Source organism: Microcebus murinus, chromosome 1, assembly GCF_040939455.1.
Source record: "Microcebus murinus isolate Inina chromosome 1, M.murinus_Inina_mat1.0, whole genome shotgun sequence".
Taxonomy (NCBI): Eukaryota; Metazoa; Chordata; class Mammalia; order Primates; family Cheirogaleidae; genus Microcebus; species Microcebus murinus.
The window spans coordinates 67,721,289-67,744,832 of record NC_134104.1 but is presented as its reverse complement, the minus strand read 5'-3'; the positions used below and the strand labels follow the sequence as shown (position 1 = coordinate 67,744,832).

General features: G+C 36.1%; 1 protein-coding gene across 2 annotated transcripts in view; it reads left to right on the top strand.

The window, feature by feature from the left end:
• FYTTD1 (forty-two-three domain containing 1) overlaps positions 1–21,605 on the top strand; it is a 31,930-nt gene extending 10,325 nt beyond the window's left edge. The window contains exons 3-10 of one of the 2 annotated variants that reach the window (XM_012780390.3): positions 5,550–5,698; positions 11,161–11,273; positions 13,078–13,107; positions 13,549–13,645; positions 14,043–14,104; positions 15,959–16,033; positions 17,003–17,129; positions 18,740–21,605. In XM_012780390.3, coding sequence (XP_012635844.1) covers positions 5,550–5,698; positions 11,161–11,273; positions 13,078–13,107; positions 13,549–13,645; positions 14,043–14,104; positions 15,959–16,033; positions 17,003–17,129; positions 18,740–18,838 — 752 coding nt within the window. In that variant the 3' untranslated portion in view covers positions 18,839–21,605. The remainder of the gene's footprint in view (positions 1–5,549; positions 5,699–11,160; positions 11,274–13,077; positions 13,108–13,548; positions 13,646–14,042; positions 14,105–15,958; positions 16,034–17,002; positions 17,130–18,739) is intronic. The other variant, XM_012780392.3, reaches the window with a different exon arrangement.
• Positions 21,606–23,544: the final 1,939 nt, after the last annotated feature.

The following is a 23,544-nucleotide window of genomic DNA, read 5'->3' as shown; positions in this document are numbered from 1 at the left end:
GTCATCCATGACTTTGTATTTGTCACTCCAACCTAGAATCCTTCATCTCTATTCAAATCTTGCCCATTTTGTAATACCCAGCCCAGAGTGCACACACTTTTTCTATAATGGTTGTTTTTTCCTCTTTGAAAATATACTATAGATTACATTTTGCCTTTTCTTACTCTTTGCTTTTTATGTAACAGTTTGGAGAAGTGTTCAGTTTTTCTTTTTGTTGTTTTTGTTTTTTGAGACAGAGTCTTGCTCTCTCTCCTGGGCTGCGGGACTTAGAGTGCAGCGGCATCATCACAGCTCACTGCAACCTTAAACTCCTGGGCTCAAGTGATCCTCTTGCCTCAGCCTTGCAAGTGGCTGGGACTATAGGCATGTGTGCCACCACACCTGACTAATTTTGCTATTTTCTGTAGAGATGGGGTTTCCCTCTTACTCACGCTGCTCTTGAACTCTGGCCTTAAGTGATCTTCCTGCCTGTCCTCCTAAAATGTTAAGATTACAGAAGTGAGCCACGTGCCCAGCTAAGTGTTCAGTTTTTGGAACCAAACCATCTGCACTTAGGTCATGGCTCTGCCATATTGTAACTGTGACCTCTACATAGTCATCATTCTTTGCCTTACTTTGCTCACCTGCAAAGTTGTGATGTTAGCATCAACCTGGTCAGGTTCTCATGCAAATTAAAACACTCAGCACAATGCCTACTGTAAAGTACCTACAGTAAAGAATAGCTGTTTCATTATTTAATACAAATAAAAATAGCAAGTCATTATAGATTTAAGTTAATTTTAATGTACAGTTTCTTTCTAGCATGGTTTAATCTTCATTTTGTTGTAATTCTAGAAGAAGATCACACATAAAGCAATAATAAATTTGATTTAAAATTTTTAAAAATTTACATCTTTATTGCTTTTTTCCCCTGATTTCAAAAGTGATAGCAATCAGTATCTTTGGAACTGAGGCAGAGCTCCTGAGAAAGGAACAAATCTGGAAGAAAACCACCCCTACCTGCCACCAAGTTCCCAACTTTGTTAGAGAAGGCAAGGCCATGGCATGCTCAATGGTAGAGAAGTTCAGTGAGTTGCCATGCTGGTGGAACTCACTGGGAAGCTGCATGTGCAGGTGGTACAGCTTAAATTCACTGGGAACAAGGGCCAGGACTAGCACGATGTCTAAAACTAGAACTAGACAAATGCCAAGGACACAAAATTTAAGGCATCACTCTCAAATTTTGTGCCCTTGGCTTGTCTCTCTAGCCTCACCATAGTCTCATCCTGGCCATAGGGTATAGGGTGCTGGGGTAGGGGGAGGAGTTGTCACTATTAATCCTATGTCACAGGAACAAACCTTGAGAAAGCATATTGAAATCTGAAAGATTTGCATTTCCCTTTTGATTAGAGATGTTGAGCATTTCTTCATATGTTTGTTGGCCATTCTTCTGTCTTCTTTAGAAAAATTTCTGTTCAAGTCCTTTGCCCACTTTTTAATGGGGTTATTTGATTTTTTCTTCCTAATTTTCGTGAGTTCTAAGTATATTCTAGTTATCAGTCCCTTATCGGATGCATAGGATGCAAAAATTTTCTCCCATTCTGTAGGTTGTCTGTTTACTTTCATGACTATTTCTTTGGCTGTGCAGAAGCTTTGTAGTTTGATCATGTCCCATTTATTTATTTTTGTTGCTGCTGTGATTGCCTTTGGGGACTTCTTCATAAACTCTTTGCCCAGGCCAATGTCTAAGAGAGTGTTTCAAACTTTTTCCTCTAGAGTTCTAATAGTTTCATACCTTAGGTTTAAGTCTGTTATCCAGCGTGATTTGGTTTTTGTGAGAGGTGAAAGGTGTGGGTCCTGTTTTAGCCTTCTACAGGTGGCTATCCAGTTTTCCCAACACCATTTATTGAAGAGGGATTCTTTTCCCCAGCGTATGTTTTTGTCTGGTTTGTCAAAGATTAGATGGCTATATGAGGATGGTTTTATATCAGGATTCTCACATCTGTTCCACTGGTCAATATTCCTATTTTTGTGCCAATACCATATTGTTTTTTTTTTTTGTTTTTTTTTTTTGAGACAGAGTCTCGCTTTGTTGTCCAGGCTAGAGTGAGTGCCGTGGCGTCAGCCTAGCTCACAGCAACCTCAAACTCCTGGGCTCGAGTGATCCTTCTGCCTCAGCCTCCCGAGTAGCTGGGACTACAGGCATGCGCCACTATGCCTGGCTAATTTTATATATATATATCAGTTGGCCAATTAATTTCTTTCTATTTATAGTAGAGACGGGGTCTCGCTCTTGCTCAGGCTGCTTTTGAACTCCTGACCTTGAGCAATCCGCCCGCCTCGGCCTCCCAAGAGCTAGGATTACAGGCGTGAGCCACAGCGCCCGGCCCCATATTGTTTTTTTTTTAAAGCCAGTCAAATTTAGCAGTGGGGGGTTCCCATATTGTTTTAATTACTACAGCTTTGTAGTATAGTTTGATATCTGGCATATTAATGCCTCCCATTTTGTTTTTGTTGCCCAGAATTGCTCTTGATATTCAGGGTCTTCTTTGGTTCCATACGAAGCGTAAAAGTATTTTTTCTCAGTGAGAATGGCCTTTATCAAAAAATCTCCAAACAATAAATGCTGGCGTGGTTGCGGAGAGAGAGGAACACTCCTACACTGTTGGTGGGACTGCAAACTAGTTCAACCTCTGTGGAAAGCAATATGGAGATACCTTAAAGCGATACAAGTGAATCTACCATTTGATCCAGCAATCCCATTGCTGGGCATCTACCCAAATGATCCAATGACACTCTACAAAAAAGACACCTGCACTCGAATGTTTATAGCAGCACAATTCATAATTGCAAGGCTGTGGAAACAGCCCAAGTGCCCATCAATCCAAGAATGGATTAATAAAATGTGGTATATGTATACCATGGAGTACTATTCAGCTCTAAGAAACAATGGTGATATAGCACATCTTATATTTTCCTGGTTAGAGCTGGAACCCATACTACTAAGTGAAGTATCCCAAGAATGGAAAAACAAGCACCAGATATATTCTCCAGCAAACTGGTATTAACTGAGTAGCACCTAAGTGGACACATAGGTACTACAGTAATAGGGTATTGGGCAGGTGGGAGGGGGGAGGGGGGCGGGTATATACATACATAATGAGTGAGATGTGCACCATCTAGGGGATGGTCATGATGGAGACTCAGACTTTTGGGGGGGGAATGGGCATTTATTGAAACCTTAAAATCTGTACCCCCATAATATGCCGAAATAAAAAAAAAAAAAAGGAAAAAAAAAAAAAAGAAATCTGAAAGAAAAGCCTTCTTCCTCCAGAAACCCTACAGTGCCCTCTACTGACAAGCTTAACATCGTGCCAGCTGGCAAAAGAGGAAATATTCCAGTACCAGAAGTAGGGCAGTTAAGGGTAATTGGGAGCTGAAAGGCAAATTGATAAGTGCTTCAGCCATCATAATGTAACAGGTTTTTCTAACTGTCTTGTTGAACTCTGGACTCAAAATATTAATAGGAACAAAAAAAGTACTCATTAAAATCTCATAGCTTTCTGTAATGACAGGAATGACAATATGAAAATTACTATTAGAAAAAGGATCTTTTTTGTGATTGACAGCAAAATGTACAAAATACCTAATAATAAATTTAACAAGAAATGTGCAGTACATATGGGAGGAAAAGCTCAAAACTTTACTCAGCTATTTTAGTGGCAAAAGAAGACTTGAATAAGTGGAAAGATACGCCATGTTCCTAAATGATACAGTGCTGTAAAGATATTGATTCTTGAAAAATTAATTCCAATTATGAGAAGGAAATTAGAGCTCAGCCATAGAAAACTGGTTTATCAATACCACAGTTAATGAATGGAAGAATACAGTTGGCTAAAAAAAATGGAAAAGGTTTCTCACTAGTAATCAAACTCATATAAGGCAAGAGTATTTTTTCACGTACTTAGTGATAAAGATTAGAAATAATGATAATATTCAGAGTTGTCAATGATGTAGAAAAAGTGACACCCTTATGTTCCTGGGAATATAAATGATTGGATTCATTCTGGAGGGAATTTTTGCAGTATAAGTAAAAATCCTTAAGAGTTTGCTTTACTCTTTCACTTAGCATTTCACCTTCTAGAAATTTGTATCTGAAGAAAATAATCATAAATAGGTGTAAAAAATGTATCTATGGTTCTATTGTACTGTTATTTATCATAGTGTAACATTAGAAGTAACTGAAATGATGAGTGCAAAGTTGGTTGTATCAAGTATGGCACATTAAAAAGAAATGCAATAAAAAGATATTAAAAACATGCAGTAATAGTCACAGTATATAGTATTAATGTAGGCTACAAAGTTGTACATAGAATATGAAATATAGTTGCTGGAAGATTGACTCAGTATATCTTCTAGGCACTTACTACAAAATTGTGAATTACCACATGTGATAGTATTTTGAGTTGCTTAAAAATAGTTGAAACTGGCTGGGTGCAGTGGCTCAACGCCTGTAATCCTAGCACTCTGGGAGGCCGAGGCAGGCGGATTGCTCGAGGTCAGGAGTTCAAAACCAGCCTGAGCAAGAGTGAGACCCCATCTCTACTATAAATAGAAAGAAATTAATTGGCTAACTAATATATATATAGAAAAAATGAGCCGGGCATGGTGGCACATGCCTGTAGTCCCAGTTACTCAGGAGGCTGAGGCAGCAGAATTGCTTGAGCCCAGGAGTTTGAGGTTGCTGTGAGCTAGGCTGACACCATGGCACTCACTCTAGCCTGGGCAACAAAGTGAGACGCTGTCTCAAAAAATAAATAAATAAATAAATAAAAAATAGTTGAAACTAACAATATTAACTTTTAAAATACATACATATATATATAGTATATAAAAGAAAGACTAGAAAGAATATTTGTGGTTATTACTCAGTGGTGGGCCTATGGGTGATTTTTATTTTCTTATTTGTACTTTCTAGAATTTCTAGAATGTTCTCAAATTTCTGCAGTGAGCGTGTTTTTTTTTTTAAATAATTAGAAAAAGTATTTAAATAGATCAGAAACATAATGAAAAAGCAACATCAGCAATGTCACATTCCACAGATTAAGATATGTCCATTGGTACTCACTGGGGACTCTAACACAAACAATTTGAATAGGGCAGGGCTGAAAATAAAGAAGCCAGATTGCAGTGTACTGTAGTAAGTAAATGAGTTGAGAAAGTGATTCCACTTTAAATCAGCAATGTCCTATAGAAATAAAATGCAATCCACATATTAATAATTCATTCTGCCCTACATATCCAAAGTATTTTTCAGTATGGATTAATATAAAATCATTAATAAAATATTTTACATTCTTTGTAACATCAGGCTAGTCATACTTAAAATACTCAGTAGCCACATATGGTTAGTGGCTAACATATTGCACAGGTAAAGTCTCTTGACTGTCCTGTTTGTTGAGAAAGTGCTGGTAAAGAGGGCATGGCTAGAGGGAACGTATAAGAATCCTATAGTCCTTTGCTCTTAAACTGACATTTTTTCCTTTTTTTCTTTCTCCTGCCTACTACAGGTTTTGGTAAAACTAGTCTGAGCCGTAGAGGAAGAGTAATGCCTGGAAAGAGACGTCCTTATGGAGTTATCACGGGTCTTGCAGCTAGGAAAGCAACTGGAATTCGAAAAGGAATTAGTCCTATGAATCGTCCACCTCTAAGTGACAAGGTAGGTAGTGTGATGGCTTAATCCTGGATCAGATAGTCTTTTCCTTTATTTGTACTAACATTTCTGTGAATGAACTTGAGAGAGCATATTATTTTATTTTTTTTATGTACTTTGGGGCTGATACAAAAAATTTAAAATCTAAATAAAAATCATTGTTATTCATGAAGAATACCAAAATATAAAAATTTTTTATGGCTTTCTGGCTTTCTCATGTGTGTCTATATGTGTGTGTCTATGTATACTTTTTAACAGCTTTATTGAGGTATAATTTTCATACCATAAAATTCTCTTGCTTTACACAATTCAGTGAACATTTACAGACTTGTACAGTCTCCACAACAATCTACTTCTAAAACATTTCTATCATCCTAAAAGAAATCTCATGCCCATTTGCAGCCATGCCCCATCCTCTGATCAAGGTAACCACTAATCTACTTTTTGTAGATTTTCTATAGATTTGCCTTTTTTTTACACATTTTATGTAATGAATCATACAGTAATAATATGTGGTCTGCCATTTAACCATATTTTTGAGGTTCATTCATGTTGTAGCATGTATTGGTATTTCATTCTTTTTTATTGCTGAGTCATGTTATATAGATACACCACATTTTGTTTATCCATTCACCAATTGGTGTAAATTTTGCTTATTTCCATTTTGGAGGGTATCATGAATAATGTTGCTATGGACATTCACATATAATTCTGTGTGGACATAGATTTTCATTTCTCTTGGATAGCTACCTATGCCTTACTTGAAATTTTTTTTTTTTATATTTTTAATTATAGTTATTTACCACCATAAGTTTACTACTTTTCAACCCTTAACTGAACTTTACATTAAAATGTGTAGTTTTTGGCTAAAGCATTTCACTAATGGTTTTTCTTCTATTGCTTTACATATAGTAGGTCTGAGCCATCAAGGAATTTAATATTCTACTCATCTATTTTTAATCCCTTTGGTTTCTTTGACTTATGAGAGTAAGTCATACTGGTAAAAAATTTAGGGTGTTCATTTCTTTATTATCTTAAACTTGGATATTCTGGTTGGAACAACAACGGCCTTAGAATCTGCAACTGTTCAATTCTGCCACCACCAATATTTTCCTTTCCTTCTAAAATTCTATCACAGAAGTTACTGTTTAGGCCAGGCACAGTGGCTTGTGCCTGTAATACTAGCACTCTGGAAAGCCGAAGTCGGACGATACCTTAAGCTCAGGAGTCAAGACCAGTCGGAGCAAGAGCCAGACCCCATCTATACTAAAAATAGAAAAAATTAGCTGGGTGTGGTGGTGTGCACCTGTATTCCCAGCTACTTGGGAGGCTAAGGCAGGAGGATGGATTGAGCCCAGGAGTTTGAGGTTGCTGTGAGCTAGGCTGATGCCAATGGACTTGAGCCCAGGTGACAGAGTGAGACTCTATCTCCAAAAAAAGAAAAGAAGTTACTATTTATCCAAGGGTTAGAAAACATCAGTGAGATGTGGATGCTGGAAATGAAATTGGGTTTAACTGCTAACTAATGACTTGCACCTGTAAAAATTATAAATTATCACACGTGGTAGTCTTTTGAGTTGCTTTAAAATAGTTAAAATTGAAAATGTTCAATTATAGAGTGCTAAGAATGTACTGAATAGTAAGGTCTCATTTATTCAAACTCTGTAAGTTTGATGGTTTTGGCAAAAGTATGTTTTGAAATTTGCTGTTTCTTAAAAACTTTCTTCAACCTGAATACGGATTAATAGTCTGAGTAGGATAGAATGTAGTACTTGTGAAGCTGATTATTTTCCAGCAATTTAGAAAATTTCTATTTAAATATAAGTAGTTCATACCATTCACTGCGCCCGGCCCATTCTTTTCTACTTGTTAAAGCAAGTTACCTAAATAACTTAAATTGGCTTTGAATTGCTGTATATGCTTAGAAAAATTTCACTTAAACAAAAACTTCTGAGCATAGTACACAGCATACAGAGTATAGATTTTACATTATTTTATCTCTTCCTTTCCATAATTCATATGAATTAGTGAGTTTTGTTTTCTGGGGGTTTTTTTGTTTTTTTTTTTTTTGAGACAGAGTCTCACTCTTTTGCCCGGGCTAGAGTGCCGTGGCATCAGCCTAGCTCACAGCAACCTCAAACTCCTGGGCTCAAGTGATCCTCCTGCCTCAGCCTTCCAGGTAGCTGGGACTACAGGCATGTGCCACCATGCCCGGCTAATTTTTCTATTTTTAGTTGTTTGGCTAATCTTCTTTCTATTTATGGTAGAGATGGGGTCTCGCTCTTGCTCAGGCTGGTCTAGAACTCCTGAGCTCCAGCAATCTTCCCGCCTTGGCCTCTCAGAGTTCTAAGATTACAAGCGTGAGCCACCGTGCCCGGCCTACTGAGGTTTTTATTTCAATAAAAATGTACAAAATTTTCTTGTCTATGAAGTGAATGACTACATGGAAAAAGATAGCAAATTAATTTATACTACTAGTATTTACTTGGGGAACAAATGGGCTGTGCTGACTGAGCAGTGATTGTTTCTAAGAATAAATATTCTTTTTGATTCAAGAGATTCACTTTAAAAATACCTGTCAAGTGCCGGGCGCGGTGGCTCACGCCTGTAATCCTAGCACTCTGGGAGGCCGAGGCGGGCGGATTGCTCAAGGTCAGGAGTTCAAAACCAGCCTGAGCGAGACCCCGTCTCTACCATAAAAATAGAAAGAAATTAATTGGCCAACTAATATATATAATATAAAATTCAGCCGGGCATGGTGGCTCGTGCCTGTAGTCCCAGCTACTCGGGAGGCTGAGGCAGGAGGATCGCTTGAGCCCGGGAGTTTGAGGTTGCTGTGAGCTAGGTTGACACCACGGCACTCACTCTAGCCTAGGCAGGAAAGAGAGACTCTGTCTCAAAAAAAAAAAAAAATACCTGTCAAGTAAAAGTTGTGTTTAAGTTTCTAAGGGATTCTTCTCCTGGATTATATACCTTTGTCAATGCTAATTCTGTAACTTTTCCCTTTTCTAAGCAGAATTTCCCCAAACTATGGGTATATTATATTCTGTAGAACCTTAACTTGATTCCAATAGTATTAAGCCATTTAGTACTTCTGTGAACTTAAAAAAATTTGTGATTGCTACATAGATATAGCAATTATTTTATATTCATGGGTACTTAGTTTTTTAATCATTTGTCTGGTTTTTTTTTTTTTTTGAGACAGTCTTGCTTGTTGACCAGGCTAGAGTGAGTGCCGTGGTGTCAGCCTAGCTCACAGCAACCTCAAACTCCTGGGCTCAAGCAATCCTGCTGCCTCAGCCTCCCGAGTAGCTGGGACTACAGGCATGTGCCACCATGCCTGGCTAATTTTCTATATATATTAGTTGGCCAATTAATTTCTTTCTATTTATAGTAGAGACAGGGTCTTGCTCTTGCTCAGGCTGGTTTCAAACTCCTGACCTCGAGCAGTCCACCTGTCTCAGCCTCCCAGAGAGCTAGGATTACAGGCGTGAGCCACCGCGCCCGGCTATTTGTCTGGTTTTGACAGTTAAAAATAAACACCTTATACCCATACTATGAAATACTATTCAGCAGTAAAAAGAAATACAATATTAATACACATGACAGCATGTGTACATCTCAAATCATGCTAAACAGTAGAAGCCAAACACAAAAGACTATGTACTGTATGATTCCATTTATTTGAAATTGTAGAAAAGGCAAAACTATAGGGACAGATCAATCATTGCCTGGATGGGAGTCAGGCAGGTAGAAGGAATTAACTGCAGGGGGGCACAAGGAAACGTTTTAGAGAAAGGGCACCATTCTATATCTTGATTATGATGTGGTTACACAATTCTATGCAATTATCGAAATTTATCAAACTGTACACTGAAAATTTTATCATGTGTAAACAATACCTTAATAAATATTTACATAAAAATTAAAATAAATACCTTTATTTCTTTCCCCCAAGGAATAATTTTTATATTTAAATTATAGTAAAACAAAACCTAATTTCTAGGTATACTTTTTTAAAAATACACATTCCCACATATACAAACTTTAGACCTATGAAACGTTCATTCACCATAGATTAAGGGATTATTATAAGTTCTAGTACATGTATTCACCATTAAATGTTGACTGTGTACCTACTGTAGACAAGATAAAAAGGATTCTGCAATGAACTCAATAGAAAAATCTCCTGTTTTCATGGAGAATGCAAGTCTAGTGAAGAAGATAAACATTAAATTATCACACAGACAACTATATGATTATAATGTGGCAGTTACTTTGAAGGAAAATGACATATGACAAAAGCATCATGGAGGGAACTTTCTCATTTACCTATAAAATAATTCTTGGTGCTATTATTAAAGACAAAGTACAAAGTTTGGAATGGGCCATTAGTCTGATTTCATAGCTTTTCACCCATGCTCTAGCCACTCTTTATCCCTGCTTTTATATTTACTTCTTTTCTAAATGTTCATAAAAATGAAAACTTTGTTTTTGGTGGTATTTAGTCAATGGATATTTATGAAGCACTTCTCATATGCTTAAAATAGTAGGGGAATCTGTAAGTATAAGATATGGTCCACATTATAAAGAACTTTAGAGAAGTATGCATACAATATATGGAAACCTGGCTTTGATGATGGATTTAATTTATATGTGTGGAGGAAGAAAAAGTGTACATTTGATGTGCTTATGTGTATTATGATATTTAATTTTTCTTTTTTCCTGTAACCATTTCTATTCCTGCTTCTTTGTTGTCACAATCTCCCAATTTTTGTTTTTTACCCACATTTGTTTTATTATTTTATTTATTTTTTTATTTTTTTCGAGACAGAGTCTCGCTTTGTTGCCAAGGCTAGAGTGAGTGCCATGGCGTCAGCCGAGCTCATAGCAACCTCAAACTCCTGGGGAGCTCAAGCAATCCTGCTGCCTCAGCCTCCCAAGTAGCTGGGACTACAGGCATGCGCCACCATGCCTGGCTGATTTTTTTCTATATATATTAGTTGGCCAATTAATTTCTTTCTATTTATAGTAGAGACGGGGTCTTGCTCTTGCTCAGGCTGGTTTTGAACTCCTTACCTCAAGCAATCTGCCCGCCTCGGCCTCCCAGAGTGCTACCCACATTTGTTTTAGAACTTTGCTTTTTTATTTCTTCACTTAGTACCAAAAATCATGTTTATATAAATTATTCCCTAGTTTGCATTTCTAGCTCTCTGATTCTTCTCTTGAGCTCTGGAGCCACGTTTCCTGATGCCCCAGAGCACCTCAAGTATTTTAAGTATAATGTGGTTTTCATCTTTTCAGTTACTTAGACTGGAAATTTTTAAGTAGTTTTAGTTTTTCCATCTTTCTTATCTATACCTCCAAGTAGTTGTCGATCCCTGTTCATTCTGCATCAGAAATGTTTATTTTAGTAGGGTATATAGTAAAAAACAATTTGATTAACATAGTTTCTTGCCTTCTGAAAGAATATAGAACGATATTTTCCAGTGTTAAAAAGAAAGGCAAACCTTCTGAGACAAAATGAAGTGCAGAGGAAACCAGTTGCAGTTCTCAAGAGACCTAACCAGTTAAACAGAAAGTAAGTACTCAAATATAAGTCAATAATGTGTATTGTTCATAAATAAACACTTCTTGCACTAGGTGTTCCATTGAATGGATTTGCAATGTTTCTTCTAGTTATCTGGTCATTTTCAAGATAGATTTTAGGATATCTATTTGAACATTCAACATAGAAGCATTCAGTAATAGCTTTCATATTTTTTAGAGGTAGTGTTATTGATGGATTTAACTAGTATAAACTATTTTAAAGCATCACCCTATGTCTTTGACATATAGAGCAAAATTGTAAAAGATGATCATTTTGGTAAAAATTTTTATTTTTGTGGTTTTGCTTGTTTAATTTGAGGTGGGGTCTTGCTATATCACCCCAAGCTGGTCTTGAATTCCTGGTCTCAGGCAGTCCTCACACCTCAGCCTCCTTAGTAGCTGGGACTATAGGGATGCACCACTATCTGTGTGTGGCTTATTTTGGTAAAAATCTTAACACCTTGGTCAGAATTATTCAAAATTGGGAATTCTGAAAGCTGAATTTGTTACTCAGTCTGGATGGCTCTTAGTAGAACACTCAATCACAGTGTATGTTATTTGTGGAAAAAGCAAACTAGAAAGAAAGAATTCTCCATGAATGCATCTTAAGCTAAAATTATTCTTATATTAAATTGAAAGTAATAGTAAAAACCTAAAAATTATGACCTGTAGGCTGGGCATTGTGGCATGTGCCTGTAGTCCCAGCTATTCAGGAGCCTGACGCAGGAGGAATGCTTGAGCCCAGGAGTTGAAGGCTGCATTGAGCTATGATGATGCCACTGCACATCTGGATGACAGAGCTGAGATGCTATCTCAAAAAAAAAAATCATGACTTATTGTTGTTAAGGCATTTTGTTCTTTGTAAGGATAAAGTAGACAAAGGAAGCTCACAAGTCACAAGTTGTGAAGTTTGCTTATTTGGTTTTAAGTGCCATTTATTCTTATCTTGTAGAATATAATTCATAAACAAAACCTGAGATGAGGTTTTTTAATAAATGGAATGGCTAGAATTTCAGTTTAACGTTAACCATTATCTTTTGAGAATCATTTGGTTGTAAGTGTTGTGAAAAGGGACCTTCTCAAATAAAAAACCTGTCATTTACATGTTAATTGGGCTAGCTAGGGAAATTTTGCATTTGAACCTTTAAGGTTGGAGGTAAGATTGGGGGTTGTTAAGCATTTTTTTAATATAATTGATAAATATGAAATTTTGTTTCTTATATTTCACCAACTTCCTATAGAAAACAGAAAGGAATTGGTGAAAGTCAAGTCAAACATAATTTATTAAGAGTACAGTGGAGGCTGGTCTTGGTCTGTAACCCAGTACTTTGGGAGGCCGAGGCAGGAGGATTGCTTGAGGCCAGTTCTTTGAGATCAGTCTGGACAATGTAGCAAGACCCTGCTTCTACAACAAAATATTGCAGTGGAGCCGGGTGCAGTGGCTTTTCCCTGTAATCCCAGCAATTTAGGAGGATGAGGCAGGAGGGTCACTTAGGCCAGGAGTTTGAGACCAGCCTGGGCAACAGAGTGAGACCCTGTCTCTAAAAAAAATAAAAGAAAAAAACATTAGTTAGGCATGGTGGCACATGCCTGTAGTGTCAGCTACTCAGCAAGTTAAGGCAGAAGGATCCCTTGAGCCTAAGAATTTGAGACTGCAGTGAGCTATATGATCATGCTACTGCATTTCAGCCTGGATGACAGAGTGAAACCCTCTCTTAAAAAAAAAGAAAGTGCATCCTCTGCATGAAACAAGGAGTAGAAAAGTATTTTTCTGTCTTTTATATTACTATGTGAAGATGTCTGAGAAAGGAAGAGAAAGCTGGAGGGTATGTTATTTTTCAAGCCTTTCTCTTTATTTTTGCTTTTCAGTTTTGCTGTGATGTGCCTAGGCGTGGTTTTTCTTTGTACTAATCCCATAAATAAATCTGTAAACTTATGTTTTCACCAAATTTAGGAAATAACACTAAAAGTGTGATTTTTAATGTCTTCACAAGACATGTTATGTGTGGGGCATTAGAAAGTTAAACTTTTGGAAGATAGATTACTTCAGAATTAACCAGGTTGTTATATGATATGCTGCAGAGGGAGATATTTGCAGATCAAATCTCAATAGCATCATGTAAGTAAGGAAATAATTCAGAGTTGTTGTGTTATGTGCACTTCAAGCCTTTGGCCTATGAATTTAACTATTTTGGCTTATTTTTTCTTAAAGTATTTGAAAGTAGCTAAGTGGCTCAGATTATTCATGTTATATGTTTTTGTTGCAGAAATAACGTTCCAGCTAATTTTACCAGGAATGGAAATAAATTAAGCCATCAGAAAGATACGCGTCAGGCAACTTTTCTTTTCAGAAGAGGCCTGAAGGTATTCCAAAAAACCTTGGTGGTGTTTTCTTTTTATTCAGAGAGGATCCTAAGCAGCCATCTTTAGTAATCATCAATCATAGACAGGATCGGGTATGGGGTGTAAAGAACATGACGTTTGATTAATTCTTTGTATTATATTTTTTCTGTATACTATCTTTTGTTGCCTCCATAACAGTGTCTTATAAGAATTTAACATGTTATTTAGGAATAAACTTGTATTTGCCACTTATTTTAATACAGGAACTCCAACCAAGAGATTTTGCTAGAATAGCACAGGCCTCTGTGTTGCATTCATCCACAGGCCACACTGGGTTATAAAGTTACAGAGCAGGATAGCTCTTTGGATTCAAATCCTCTGCTTTCTGTGGGATCTACTGCTGTTTTTTTCCCTTCAGGTTCAGGCCCAGTTGAACACAGAACAACTGCTAGACGATGTAGTAGCAAAGAGAACTCGTCAGTAAGTTTCAATTTGTTTTTCCAGGTGTATTTCAAAACTCCCAGAATACTAACTGCCCAAATTACCATGTGCCCCAGTCCAAAAGAAATCAAATGAGACCCAAAATAAAATTAAGCCTGAAAGTCGGGCACAGTGGCGCACGTCTGTAGTCCCAGCTGCTCAAGAGGCTGAGGAGGAAACACTGAGGCTTGAGCCCAGGAGTTGGAGGCGGTAGTGTGCAATGATAGTACCTGTGAATAGGTACTGCATTCCAGCCTGGGCAACATAGCAAGACCATGTCTCTAAACAGAAAAGCAATTGAGCCTGAAATAAATTCTATTTTGTTTTTTATTGTTTTTCTCCAAAAAACCTTTTGAGTTTTCACATGTCAATATTGTAACAGTTTTAACACCAAGTAATTTACTCTATTTTTTAAATTGCCATGTTAATGAAACAGGTTTTTGGTTTTTTCTTTTTTTTCTTTTTTTTTTTTTGGCTATAACCACGTTTATACAAATGTACCTATTTAGAGACTGAATGGAAGAAAATCCAGTAGAACTTTTGGAAAATTTGTAAAACTTTAAAAACAATAGAATGCTTTTCCTTTTCACATAATATTTTTTTCCTTTACTCCTATAAAAAGTCTTAAAAATCTGTTTTTATTGGTTAATAATTGCACTTCCCAGGTGTGAGTTGTGACATTCTAATTCTATCAATGTGATGAGGTTTTGAGATTAAACTATTTAAAATTTTGGCTACTTTTTGGAAACAAATATATACAATTGGCCCTCGGTCTCCAAGGGGGAGGGGAGGTTGGTTCCAAGACCAGCAGAGATAAATACAATCTTTGGATGCTCAAGTCCCTTATAGTCAACCCTCTGAGGTTGGTTAACTCCACTGATACAGAACCTGCAGATATGGAGGGCTGATTATAAAACATGGTCATGGTCCAGGTATGATACCAACTATCATGGGGCATGATTTTGAACAATTGGAATGTAAGAAAGGAAACTATTTGAACCTGATGCTGGCACTATTCTTTAGCACAAGGGTCATGACATTAGAAACTATAAGGAAGGAAATAATAATCATAGCCAACTTGCTTCTGCAATGAACACTACTTAATTATGACAACATAAATATTTGTTTTGAACTTTGAGAATCAACCTATAGGCCAAGCACAAAATAGTTAATTTCAGCACAGAATATAAATATCAGATTTTGACTAATGTAAACATAGAGTTGACAAAAAGTGGGAAGTACAAAGTGAGAAAAGAGGAGAAAGGACAGAATAGATGTATTGTTTTCCTCTCGTACAAAGTTGGGAGGGGGGTCAAGAGACACTACTGAAAGAAATAGAGATTTAAGTAAAGATACAATGGAAGTAAAGTAGTGGTATAGCCATAAAAATGTTTAGAGGTAGGTAGGGGAACTGGAGGATAGTGTGATGAGCTAAATCTTTATACACTGCAGCAAGATTTTACTACATAAGCATCTTGTTTAGTGAACTGGAAATAACCAGCAAGCAATACAAATATGAAAAGTTAAAAATGCTGCCTCTGGAGAGCAGGAATAGAAAGGAGGAGAATAGTGGGGTGAAGGACTGTTGCTTTTCATTAGAAGCCCTTTGGTACTATTTGATTTTTTTAAAAAAGTATATATATTTATTACACTGAAAAATATTTAATAAATAACGTCAAGTGCCCAGGTCCTACACACAAGATGCTGATTCATTATATCCTGATGGGGTTTAGGTATCTGTTTCTTAAAAGCTAAGAAAAAGTAATGGCTACTTTTAAATAGTGTGGAATATATTAATACATAGAATTTATAAACTTCCACTTTAATGAAATTTTTGGGTTTTTTTGAAACTAGATGGCGAACTTCTACCACAAATGGAGGAATTTTGACTGTATCCATTGACAATCCTGGAGCAGTACAGTGCCCAGTGTAAGTCTGTTCTTTTTATTTGCAAAAATTATAACCCCTCAATAATACAAGATAATAGAAAGGTATTGGACTTCTGTTTAGAGTATAATGTACAAGTTAGGATAAACGGGGATACGAGGATAAAAGTAATACTTGTGATACAAAATTGGAATAATATGGTGTAAAGTTAAAAGTGAAAGCTCAGCTGGCCATGATGTTAGCTCATGCCTGTAATCCTAGGACTTTGGGGAGGCCAAGGTGAGAGGATCGTTTAAGCCCAGGAGTTTGAGGTTGCAATGAATTATAATGACACCATTACACTGTAGCCTGGGCAACAGAGCAGGGGAAGGGAGGCAGGGAGGGAGGGAAGGAGGGCCCCTGTGATTTCTGGTTCTGTAGCCCCAAATAGCCAGTTTTTAAAAATGTTTTTATTAAAAAAATTCTGTGCGTTTATAACAATATGTAGTTTTATGAGTGTATATCATACCTATCTTCTCTGCCACCCCCAGTAATATGTTGAATGTCATTACTTTTCAGACCATACAGACCTACCTTCTCTTTAAAGTCTTCATAGTGTATTCTTTTATCTAGATGAGCTTAATTTAATTAACCCTTTCATTATTTTTCTTACATTATAAACTTTATAGATTTATGGAGTTTATGATCTAGTCAGCCATTTTAATGATTTAAATGAAAAGAATGTAGGATGGGTGTCTAAGACTTCAGAATTTGCTTAATTTTAGATCAAGACTTGGAAATCACTAGCCATTCCAAATTGTTGAAAAGTTTGTAGTTCTACTTAGAGGTATCCTGTGAACAATTATATATTTTAGTCTCTAGAGTAGTCAGTCAAGAGTCAGGTACTTATTTTTTGAAAACAAAAAATAGCCCTAATACATGTGTACAAGTCAGGATTCTTAAGTACCAAATAATTTATTTTTCTTCTTTTGATTGTTAAGCTGCTCTGATATTTTAGTATTTCTCTAACAGAACTCAGAAGCCACGATTAACTCGTACTGCTGTACCTTCGTTCTTAACAAAACGGGAGCAGTCTGATGTAAAGAAAGTTCCTAAAGGTGTTCCCCTACAATTTGACATAAATAGTGTTGGAAAACAGGTAAAAAAAAAAGTTTTCTGTATTTCTTTGAGTTATTCACTGGGAATATTTTAATTAACAAAATTATTGCTGTATAGTGAATTAAACAGGGTGTCCTAAACCTCTCCAAACCCAGGCAACCATTAATATACTTTCATCTCTATAGATTTGCCTGTTTGACATTTCATATAAATTGGCTCATACAATATGTGATCTTTGTGACTGGCTGCTTTCACTTAGCATAATGTTTTCAAGGTTCATCCATATTGTATCAATATTTCATTTCTTTTTATTCCTGAATAATGTTCATCATATGTATATGCCACATTTTATTCATTCATCAGTTGATGGACATCTGAGTTGTTTTCACTCTTTGACTATTATGAATAATATTGCTCTGAACATTTGTGTACAAGGTTTTATGTAAGCATATGTTTTCATTTCTCCTTGGTAAATACCTATGGAGTAGAATTGCTAGGTCATATGGTAACTATATTTAATCTTTTGAGGAAACTGCCAGACTGTTTTCCAGGGAAGTGGCTGTGCCACTTCACATCTGTGAGGATTCTAAATTTCTCAACATCCTTTCCAACACATTATCTGTTGTTTGACTGTAGTTATCCAATTGTGAAATGGTATCTCACTACCAGTGGTTTTGACAGTTTTTATATTTACCACATATCCTGTGATTTTTTGTAGTGAATTTGTTGATTCCTTAGGATTTTCTGTTTAAACAATCATGTTACTCCTCCAATTCCTTTCCAATCTTTCTTTTTCTTGCTTTATTATAATGGCTAGGATCCCCAGTACAATGTTGAATAAAAGTGGTGATGTGTGTGCTTATATGCATGCCTTGTTCTAAAGCCTGAGGAGAAAGCATTAAATGCTTTACCAGTTACTATGATGTTAGCCATAGGTATTTCATAGATGCCCTTTGTCAGATGAGGGAGCTCCCTTCTCGTGATTTGCTAAGAATTTTTATCATGAATGGGTATTGCATTTTCTAATGCTTTTTTGGTATCCATTGAAATAAGAATCTGGAATTGAAGATAAAAAGTATGCATAGAAATTTGATCAAATTTATTTTGCTTATTTTCATTTTGTCACTGTTGTTACTTTTTCTTTTTTTCAGAAATGAAGTATAGTTTGGGAGCACTTTCTGTTAATCAAAAAACAGATTTTCATTTGAATTTTAATTTCTTTGGTGAACTCACAGAAATTCAAGAAAATTTGTTTCAAAATATTCATAAGTTGAAACACTTTTCCTCTTATCAGAGATATCACTAGAGTTGGTGGCAGTACTTGCAGAGCCTGAATATAATTCAGATAGAGGCATCTTTAGGTTTATGAGTTTTGTATAGTATATAATGTAGGCTTTATAGTGGTTAGGAGAGAGATTCTGAGTCAGATTGCCCAGTTTAAATTCTGGAACTGCTATTAGGCAAGTTAACTAACTTCTCTAAGCCTAACTTCACATTTCATGTGGTTTTTGTCAGGATTAAATAAGGTCATAAACATAAATATTTAGGAAGTATTAGCTCCTGTTACTATTAATTACTGTTTACGTTATTGATCTAATGCAAATGTGGCTTTTAGTTAAATTGTTAATGTTTTTTTTTCCTTTTCTTTAGACAGGGATGACTTTGAATGAGCGGTTTGGGATCCTGAAGGAACAAAGAGCCACTTTAACGTTCAACAAAGGAGGAAGCCGCTTTGTAACTGTGGGATAGATCCCATATCAAAGAGACTTTTAAGTGATGACTCTATTTGAAAAGTTAAATTGCTTGAAGAGTTCATCACAGAAATTCAAGAAACTTTACTTCAAAATATTCACAAGGCTAAATAACTCTTATTTTTATTTTTGAAGTTTTTTTAAAAAACATATGTAAAATAATGCCCTGAAAGAATAACAGGGATTGTATCTATCTGTTCTTAAAGATTTCATGGTTGGCCCAGACAGAACAATTCTCTATTTGACATCTTTGGTTCCTCACGCAGCAGAAGGAAGACAGAAAGATAGAAATTGATTATTTTTATGATAGTGGTATTTAGGATCTTACCACCTTTGTCCATTTTTTAGATTTTGCTGTGGTAAATCTTGGTCTTCGGAAATATGAGTAGGTCTCTTTGTTGCTGTCACTTATCCTTTAATAGTGTTGATGTAATAAGTGCAGTTGCCTTTTCTTCATTTGAGATATAAAAAATTTATGTAAATTTTAGTTTGGGTTTTAAGATGTATGGAAATATCTGGAACTTGGTTCATTTTTCAGGTAGTGTTAGGCTAATCCCCCAGAGTTATATCTTTAGTGCTGAACTTTTAACAAAAAATACGGCTCTAGACATTATTCTCAGTTTAAAATGTTGGTGTTTGAAGGCTGTAAATGCATATTTACAAAGAAATCTGGTAGGGTCTTGGAAGAGAAGGTCTAATTTAAAAATCTGACAGTTTGTGTTTAGTAAATGAAGAAAGCATGAGAGGAAGTGGCAAGTTGAAGGACAGGTAACTGAGATGAAAAGTTTCAAAACCCAGGTCATAGGTATACTGTTTGGATTTAGTGTAGTCTTGAGTCTCTTGTCCATAAAGAATTTTTCAAGTGATATTTAGAAAAATTATAATAATTAAAATGATTGAGTCCCTTAGATATTTTGATAGTAAAATTGATAGCCATAAAGTTCTAGACTTCTTATTTAAAAAGTATAAATTTGTAAGCTTTTAAGCTTGCTAAATTAAATAATTTACAGATCCAAAAACAAAAATATGCTTGTATGTGTCACAAAGTAAAAAATGCAGTTACATTGTAACTCTCTTATGTACCTCTCACTCTGATTATTTATGTGGTGTAAAGTTCAGGCATTTATGGGAAGACAAGGATTTTTCCTCCCTCTCTGGAGGCTTGGAAAGAGTTAATCTGTTGTGCCAAGATAGTGCTAAGAGTACTCAGATAGTTGTATACTATAAATTACAATATAATGCCAAAATGCAGCAAAATATTTCAGCTATAAGTTATAAGTTTGGTCATTTTGTAGCTTGACTTTTTGGTTTGCTATAATGTTAAGACCTCTAATGGGTCTTAGTTTCTCTGAAGTATACTATTATTGTTGACTTTTCCTGTAAAACAAAGCATTAAGTTATCTTTCCTGCCTGCCTTGCATTGTATACTAGACTTCATTGTTGTCTCTCATGCTTCTTGGGTTACTTATTGATTTATGTTACCCATGGAAAACTATCAATAACAGTTTCATGCTTATACCAAAGAATTAAATCTGGTCCTTAATATCTGATATTTTGCCAGTACTTATACTGATAAGGGATTATTGGAAGCCAGTCACAGAATTTGAAAATAAACAGTCTCTCTTTAGCTATTTGATGCTTTTCATAGAGGCCAAGAACTTACTGCAAAACATTTTTGCAAGTATGAATGCTTATATTTGGTCCAGGAACAATACATTTTATGCTGGTTTAGAATTACCGATAGTTTATTTTAAGGAAAAGGAAAAGCAACTGAGCATGAATTCGCTGTCTTTAGAACAGTTTATGAAAATATGGTATAAAGGTGTTTTTATTTTCCTGTTATTTTAAATATTGTACAGAGCTATTAGTAATGCCATTTTTTGGAAAACCTTAAAAATTGCCCCAAATGTTGACATTTAAGTGAATCAAATAACAAAGTGTCTTTGGTATATTAAACTGTTGCTCTTCATGCATTTGTAATTTAATTTTCAAGTATAAAATTTTGCCTTTGGTATAACTAAATTAAAACTCTTGAGTAATAACATGATGTATATAAACAAAACAATATGCTTTGTTGGAGGAAAATTTCCTTTCTTGGAATGTGATTATAGTCATCCTTGTTCAGTTATTAAAGTTTTTGTTTTTGTTTTCATTTTAAACAGGATGCAACTTAAAATTTCCTTTGCATCAAGGTGTATGCAAAACATTGATGCAGTGCATCATAAAATGAAAGTTTGTATTTAATGAGGAGGTGCTTTACACTGTACTTTTGGTGTTTTTTGGAAAAGTTACATTTAGATCTATTCTGAAGCTGTTCATTTTTAACAAATAAAATGTTACAGGTTTCACATGATTTATTCTTAGCTATAAAGATTGAGTTGTGGTTTTTAGATTGTTCAGTGTTACAAAGAACTTTGTAGTGATTATTTATATTTGTATTTTAGGGTTTGAAAAGCTACCTAGTAGCTAAATTGATAAATCAATCAAGACTCTCCTATTAGCATCCCTCTAACTGCCTTTTGATGATTTTATTCATAACTCCAACAAGTGGTACCCAGGAACAATTAAAAAAGAGAATCTAATTTACTTACACTGTGGAATATTAGGTTAGATGAGGCTTTAGAGATCATACAGTTTAAACCTTCTTTTTATATCTTAGTAAAGTGAGTCCCAACATTTTCAAGTCGTGTTACAGTCATTTTTTGAGCTCAGATCTAATTCTCAGTTGATAATAAACTGCTTCTCTGAATTGAACACCCACAGAAGTAGTGGAATGGTGTGTGGTTTGTCAGCTATCTAAGATTTGGTAATAGTTATGTTTTGGCATTTGTAGCATGTGGTAAGTAAATTTATGGTACCAGTGATGATTGTGATACTTCATTGCTTTGGTATTTCAAGTTAGGTAGACCTATTGGAAAGAACCGGTGTTCCTAATCAGCTGTGTATTTTATTTAACCACTTCGGTACGAGCGTCGACAATAGTCGATAGTCACAGATGAACGTGCATGTCGCCTTTAGCCGACAGCCATGATATGAAGGTGCACAGCTGAGCGTCGACTTTAGCCGACGGCCGTGATGTGACTTTTCTAATTTTTCATTTATCAAAATAAAATTGTGAACATTTAAAAATAATGTAATAAAAACATATATGTATGTGTTACCTATTCTGATTTACATTACAAGTACAGCTGCCTGTAAAGTAAAACAAGCTTTCAGTGCTTTAAAGCTTTCCTCATTACACAAGAGCAAAATGGATTCATCGTCAATGCACAGCACAAACTATGGTACAGACTATGAGTGCTGGCTGTGGGCAAGGTTTCTCAGCCAGTGAGCACCGTACCGAAGTGGTTAACATGCATAAACTTTTCACCGCAATTTCTTTTTTTTTTTTTCCCTAACTTTTTTTTTTTTTGAGACAGAGTCTTGCTTTGTTGCCCAGGCTAGTGTGAGTGCCATGGCATCAGCCTAGCTCACAGGAACCTCAACTCCTGGGCTCAAACAATCCTGCTGCCTGAGCCTCCTGAGTAGCTGGGACTACAGGCATGAGCACCATGTCCGGCTCATTTTTCCTATATATATTAGTTGGCCAATTAATTTCTTTCTATTTATTGTAGAGACAGGGTCTCGCTCTTGCTCAGGCTGGTTTCGAACTCCTGACCTCGAGCAATCCACCCGCCTCGGCCTCCCAGAGTGCTAGGATTGCAGGCGTGAGCCACCGCGCCTGGCCTCACCACAATTTCAATTACAGTTATCCCTTGGTATATTTAGAGTTTTGATTGTAGGACCCCCCACATGTACAAAAATCCAGGTATACTCAATTCCTGCACCCGCATATGAAAAGTTGGCCCTCCATGTACACGAGTTTTGTATTCTATGATCCACGTTTGGTTGAAAGAAAAATCTGTCTGTAAGTGGGCCCACATAGTTCAAACCCAGGTTGTTCAAGGGTCAACCGTGTGAGCCAATCATAAACTAATATGAAGAAACTTACACGCTCCATTGCCCAGCGGCTAATTTTTGTTAGAATAGGTATGAACATCATTTATTCTGCTGTCAATAGCTTTGTAATTTATACAGTATGTACAGTTTCAGGGTAATTTTTGTTCTGATTTATTTTAAAAGGGGATGAGTGAGGAAAAATAATTCACTTGGCACTACAGAGAATGAATACCATACATTTAAAATGCAGGCAGTATTAAAGCAGAAAACGATTCTTCATTTCTGATCGGTATACCTTTCAACTTTCACCAGAATTACATGATTATTTGTTTTATGCTATTATTAAAATATTAAGCTTGTGATTTAAGCTTCCTTTTTCTTTTTCTTTTCTTTTCTTTTTTTTTTTTGAGACAGAGTCTTGCTTTGTTGCCCAGGCTAGAGTGAGTGCCATGGCATCAGCCTAGCTCACAGCAACTTCAAACTCCTGGGCTCAAGCAATCCTCCTGCCTTAGCCTCCTGAGTAGCTGGGACTACAGGCGTGCGCCACCATGCCCGGCTAATTTTTTCTATCTATATTAGTTGGCCAATTAATTTCTATTTTTATAGTAGAGATGGGGTCTCGCTCTTGCTCAGGTTGGTCTCGAACTCCTGAGCTCAAACGATCTGCCCGCCTCAGTCTCCCAGAGAGCTAGGATTACAGGCATGAGCCACCGCGCCTGGCCTAAGCTTCCTTTTAAAGAGAGTTATTTTTTTGAGATAGGGTCT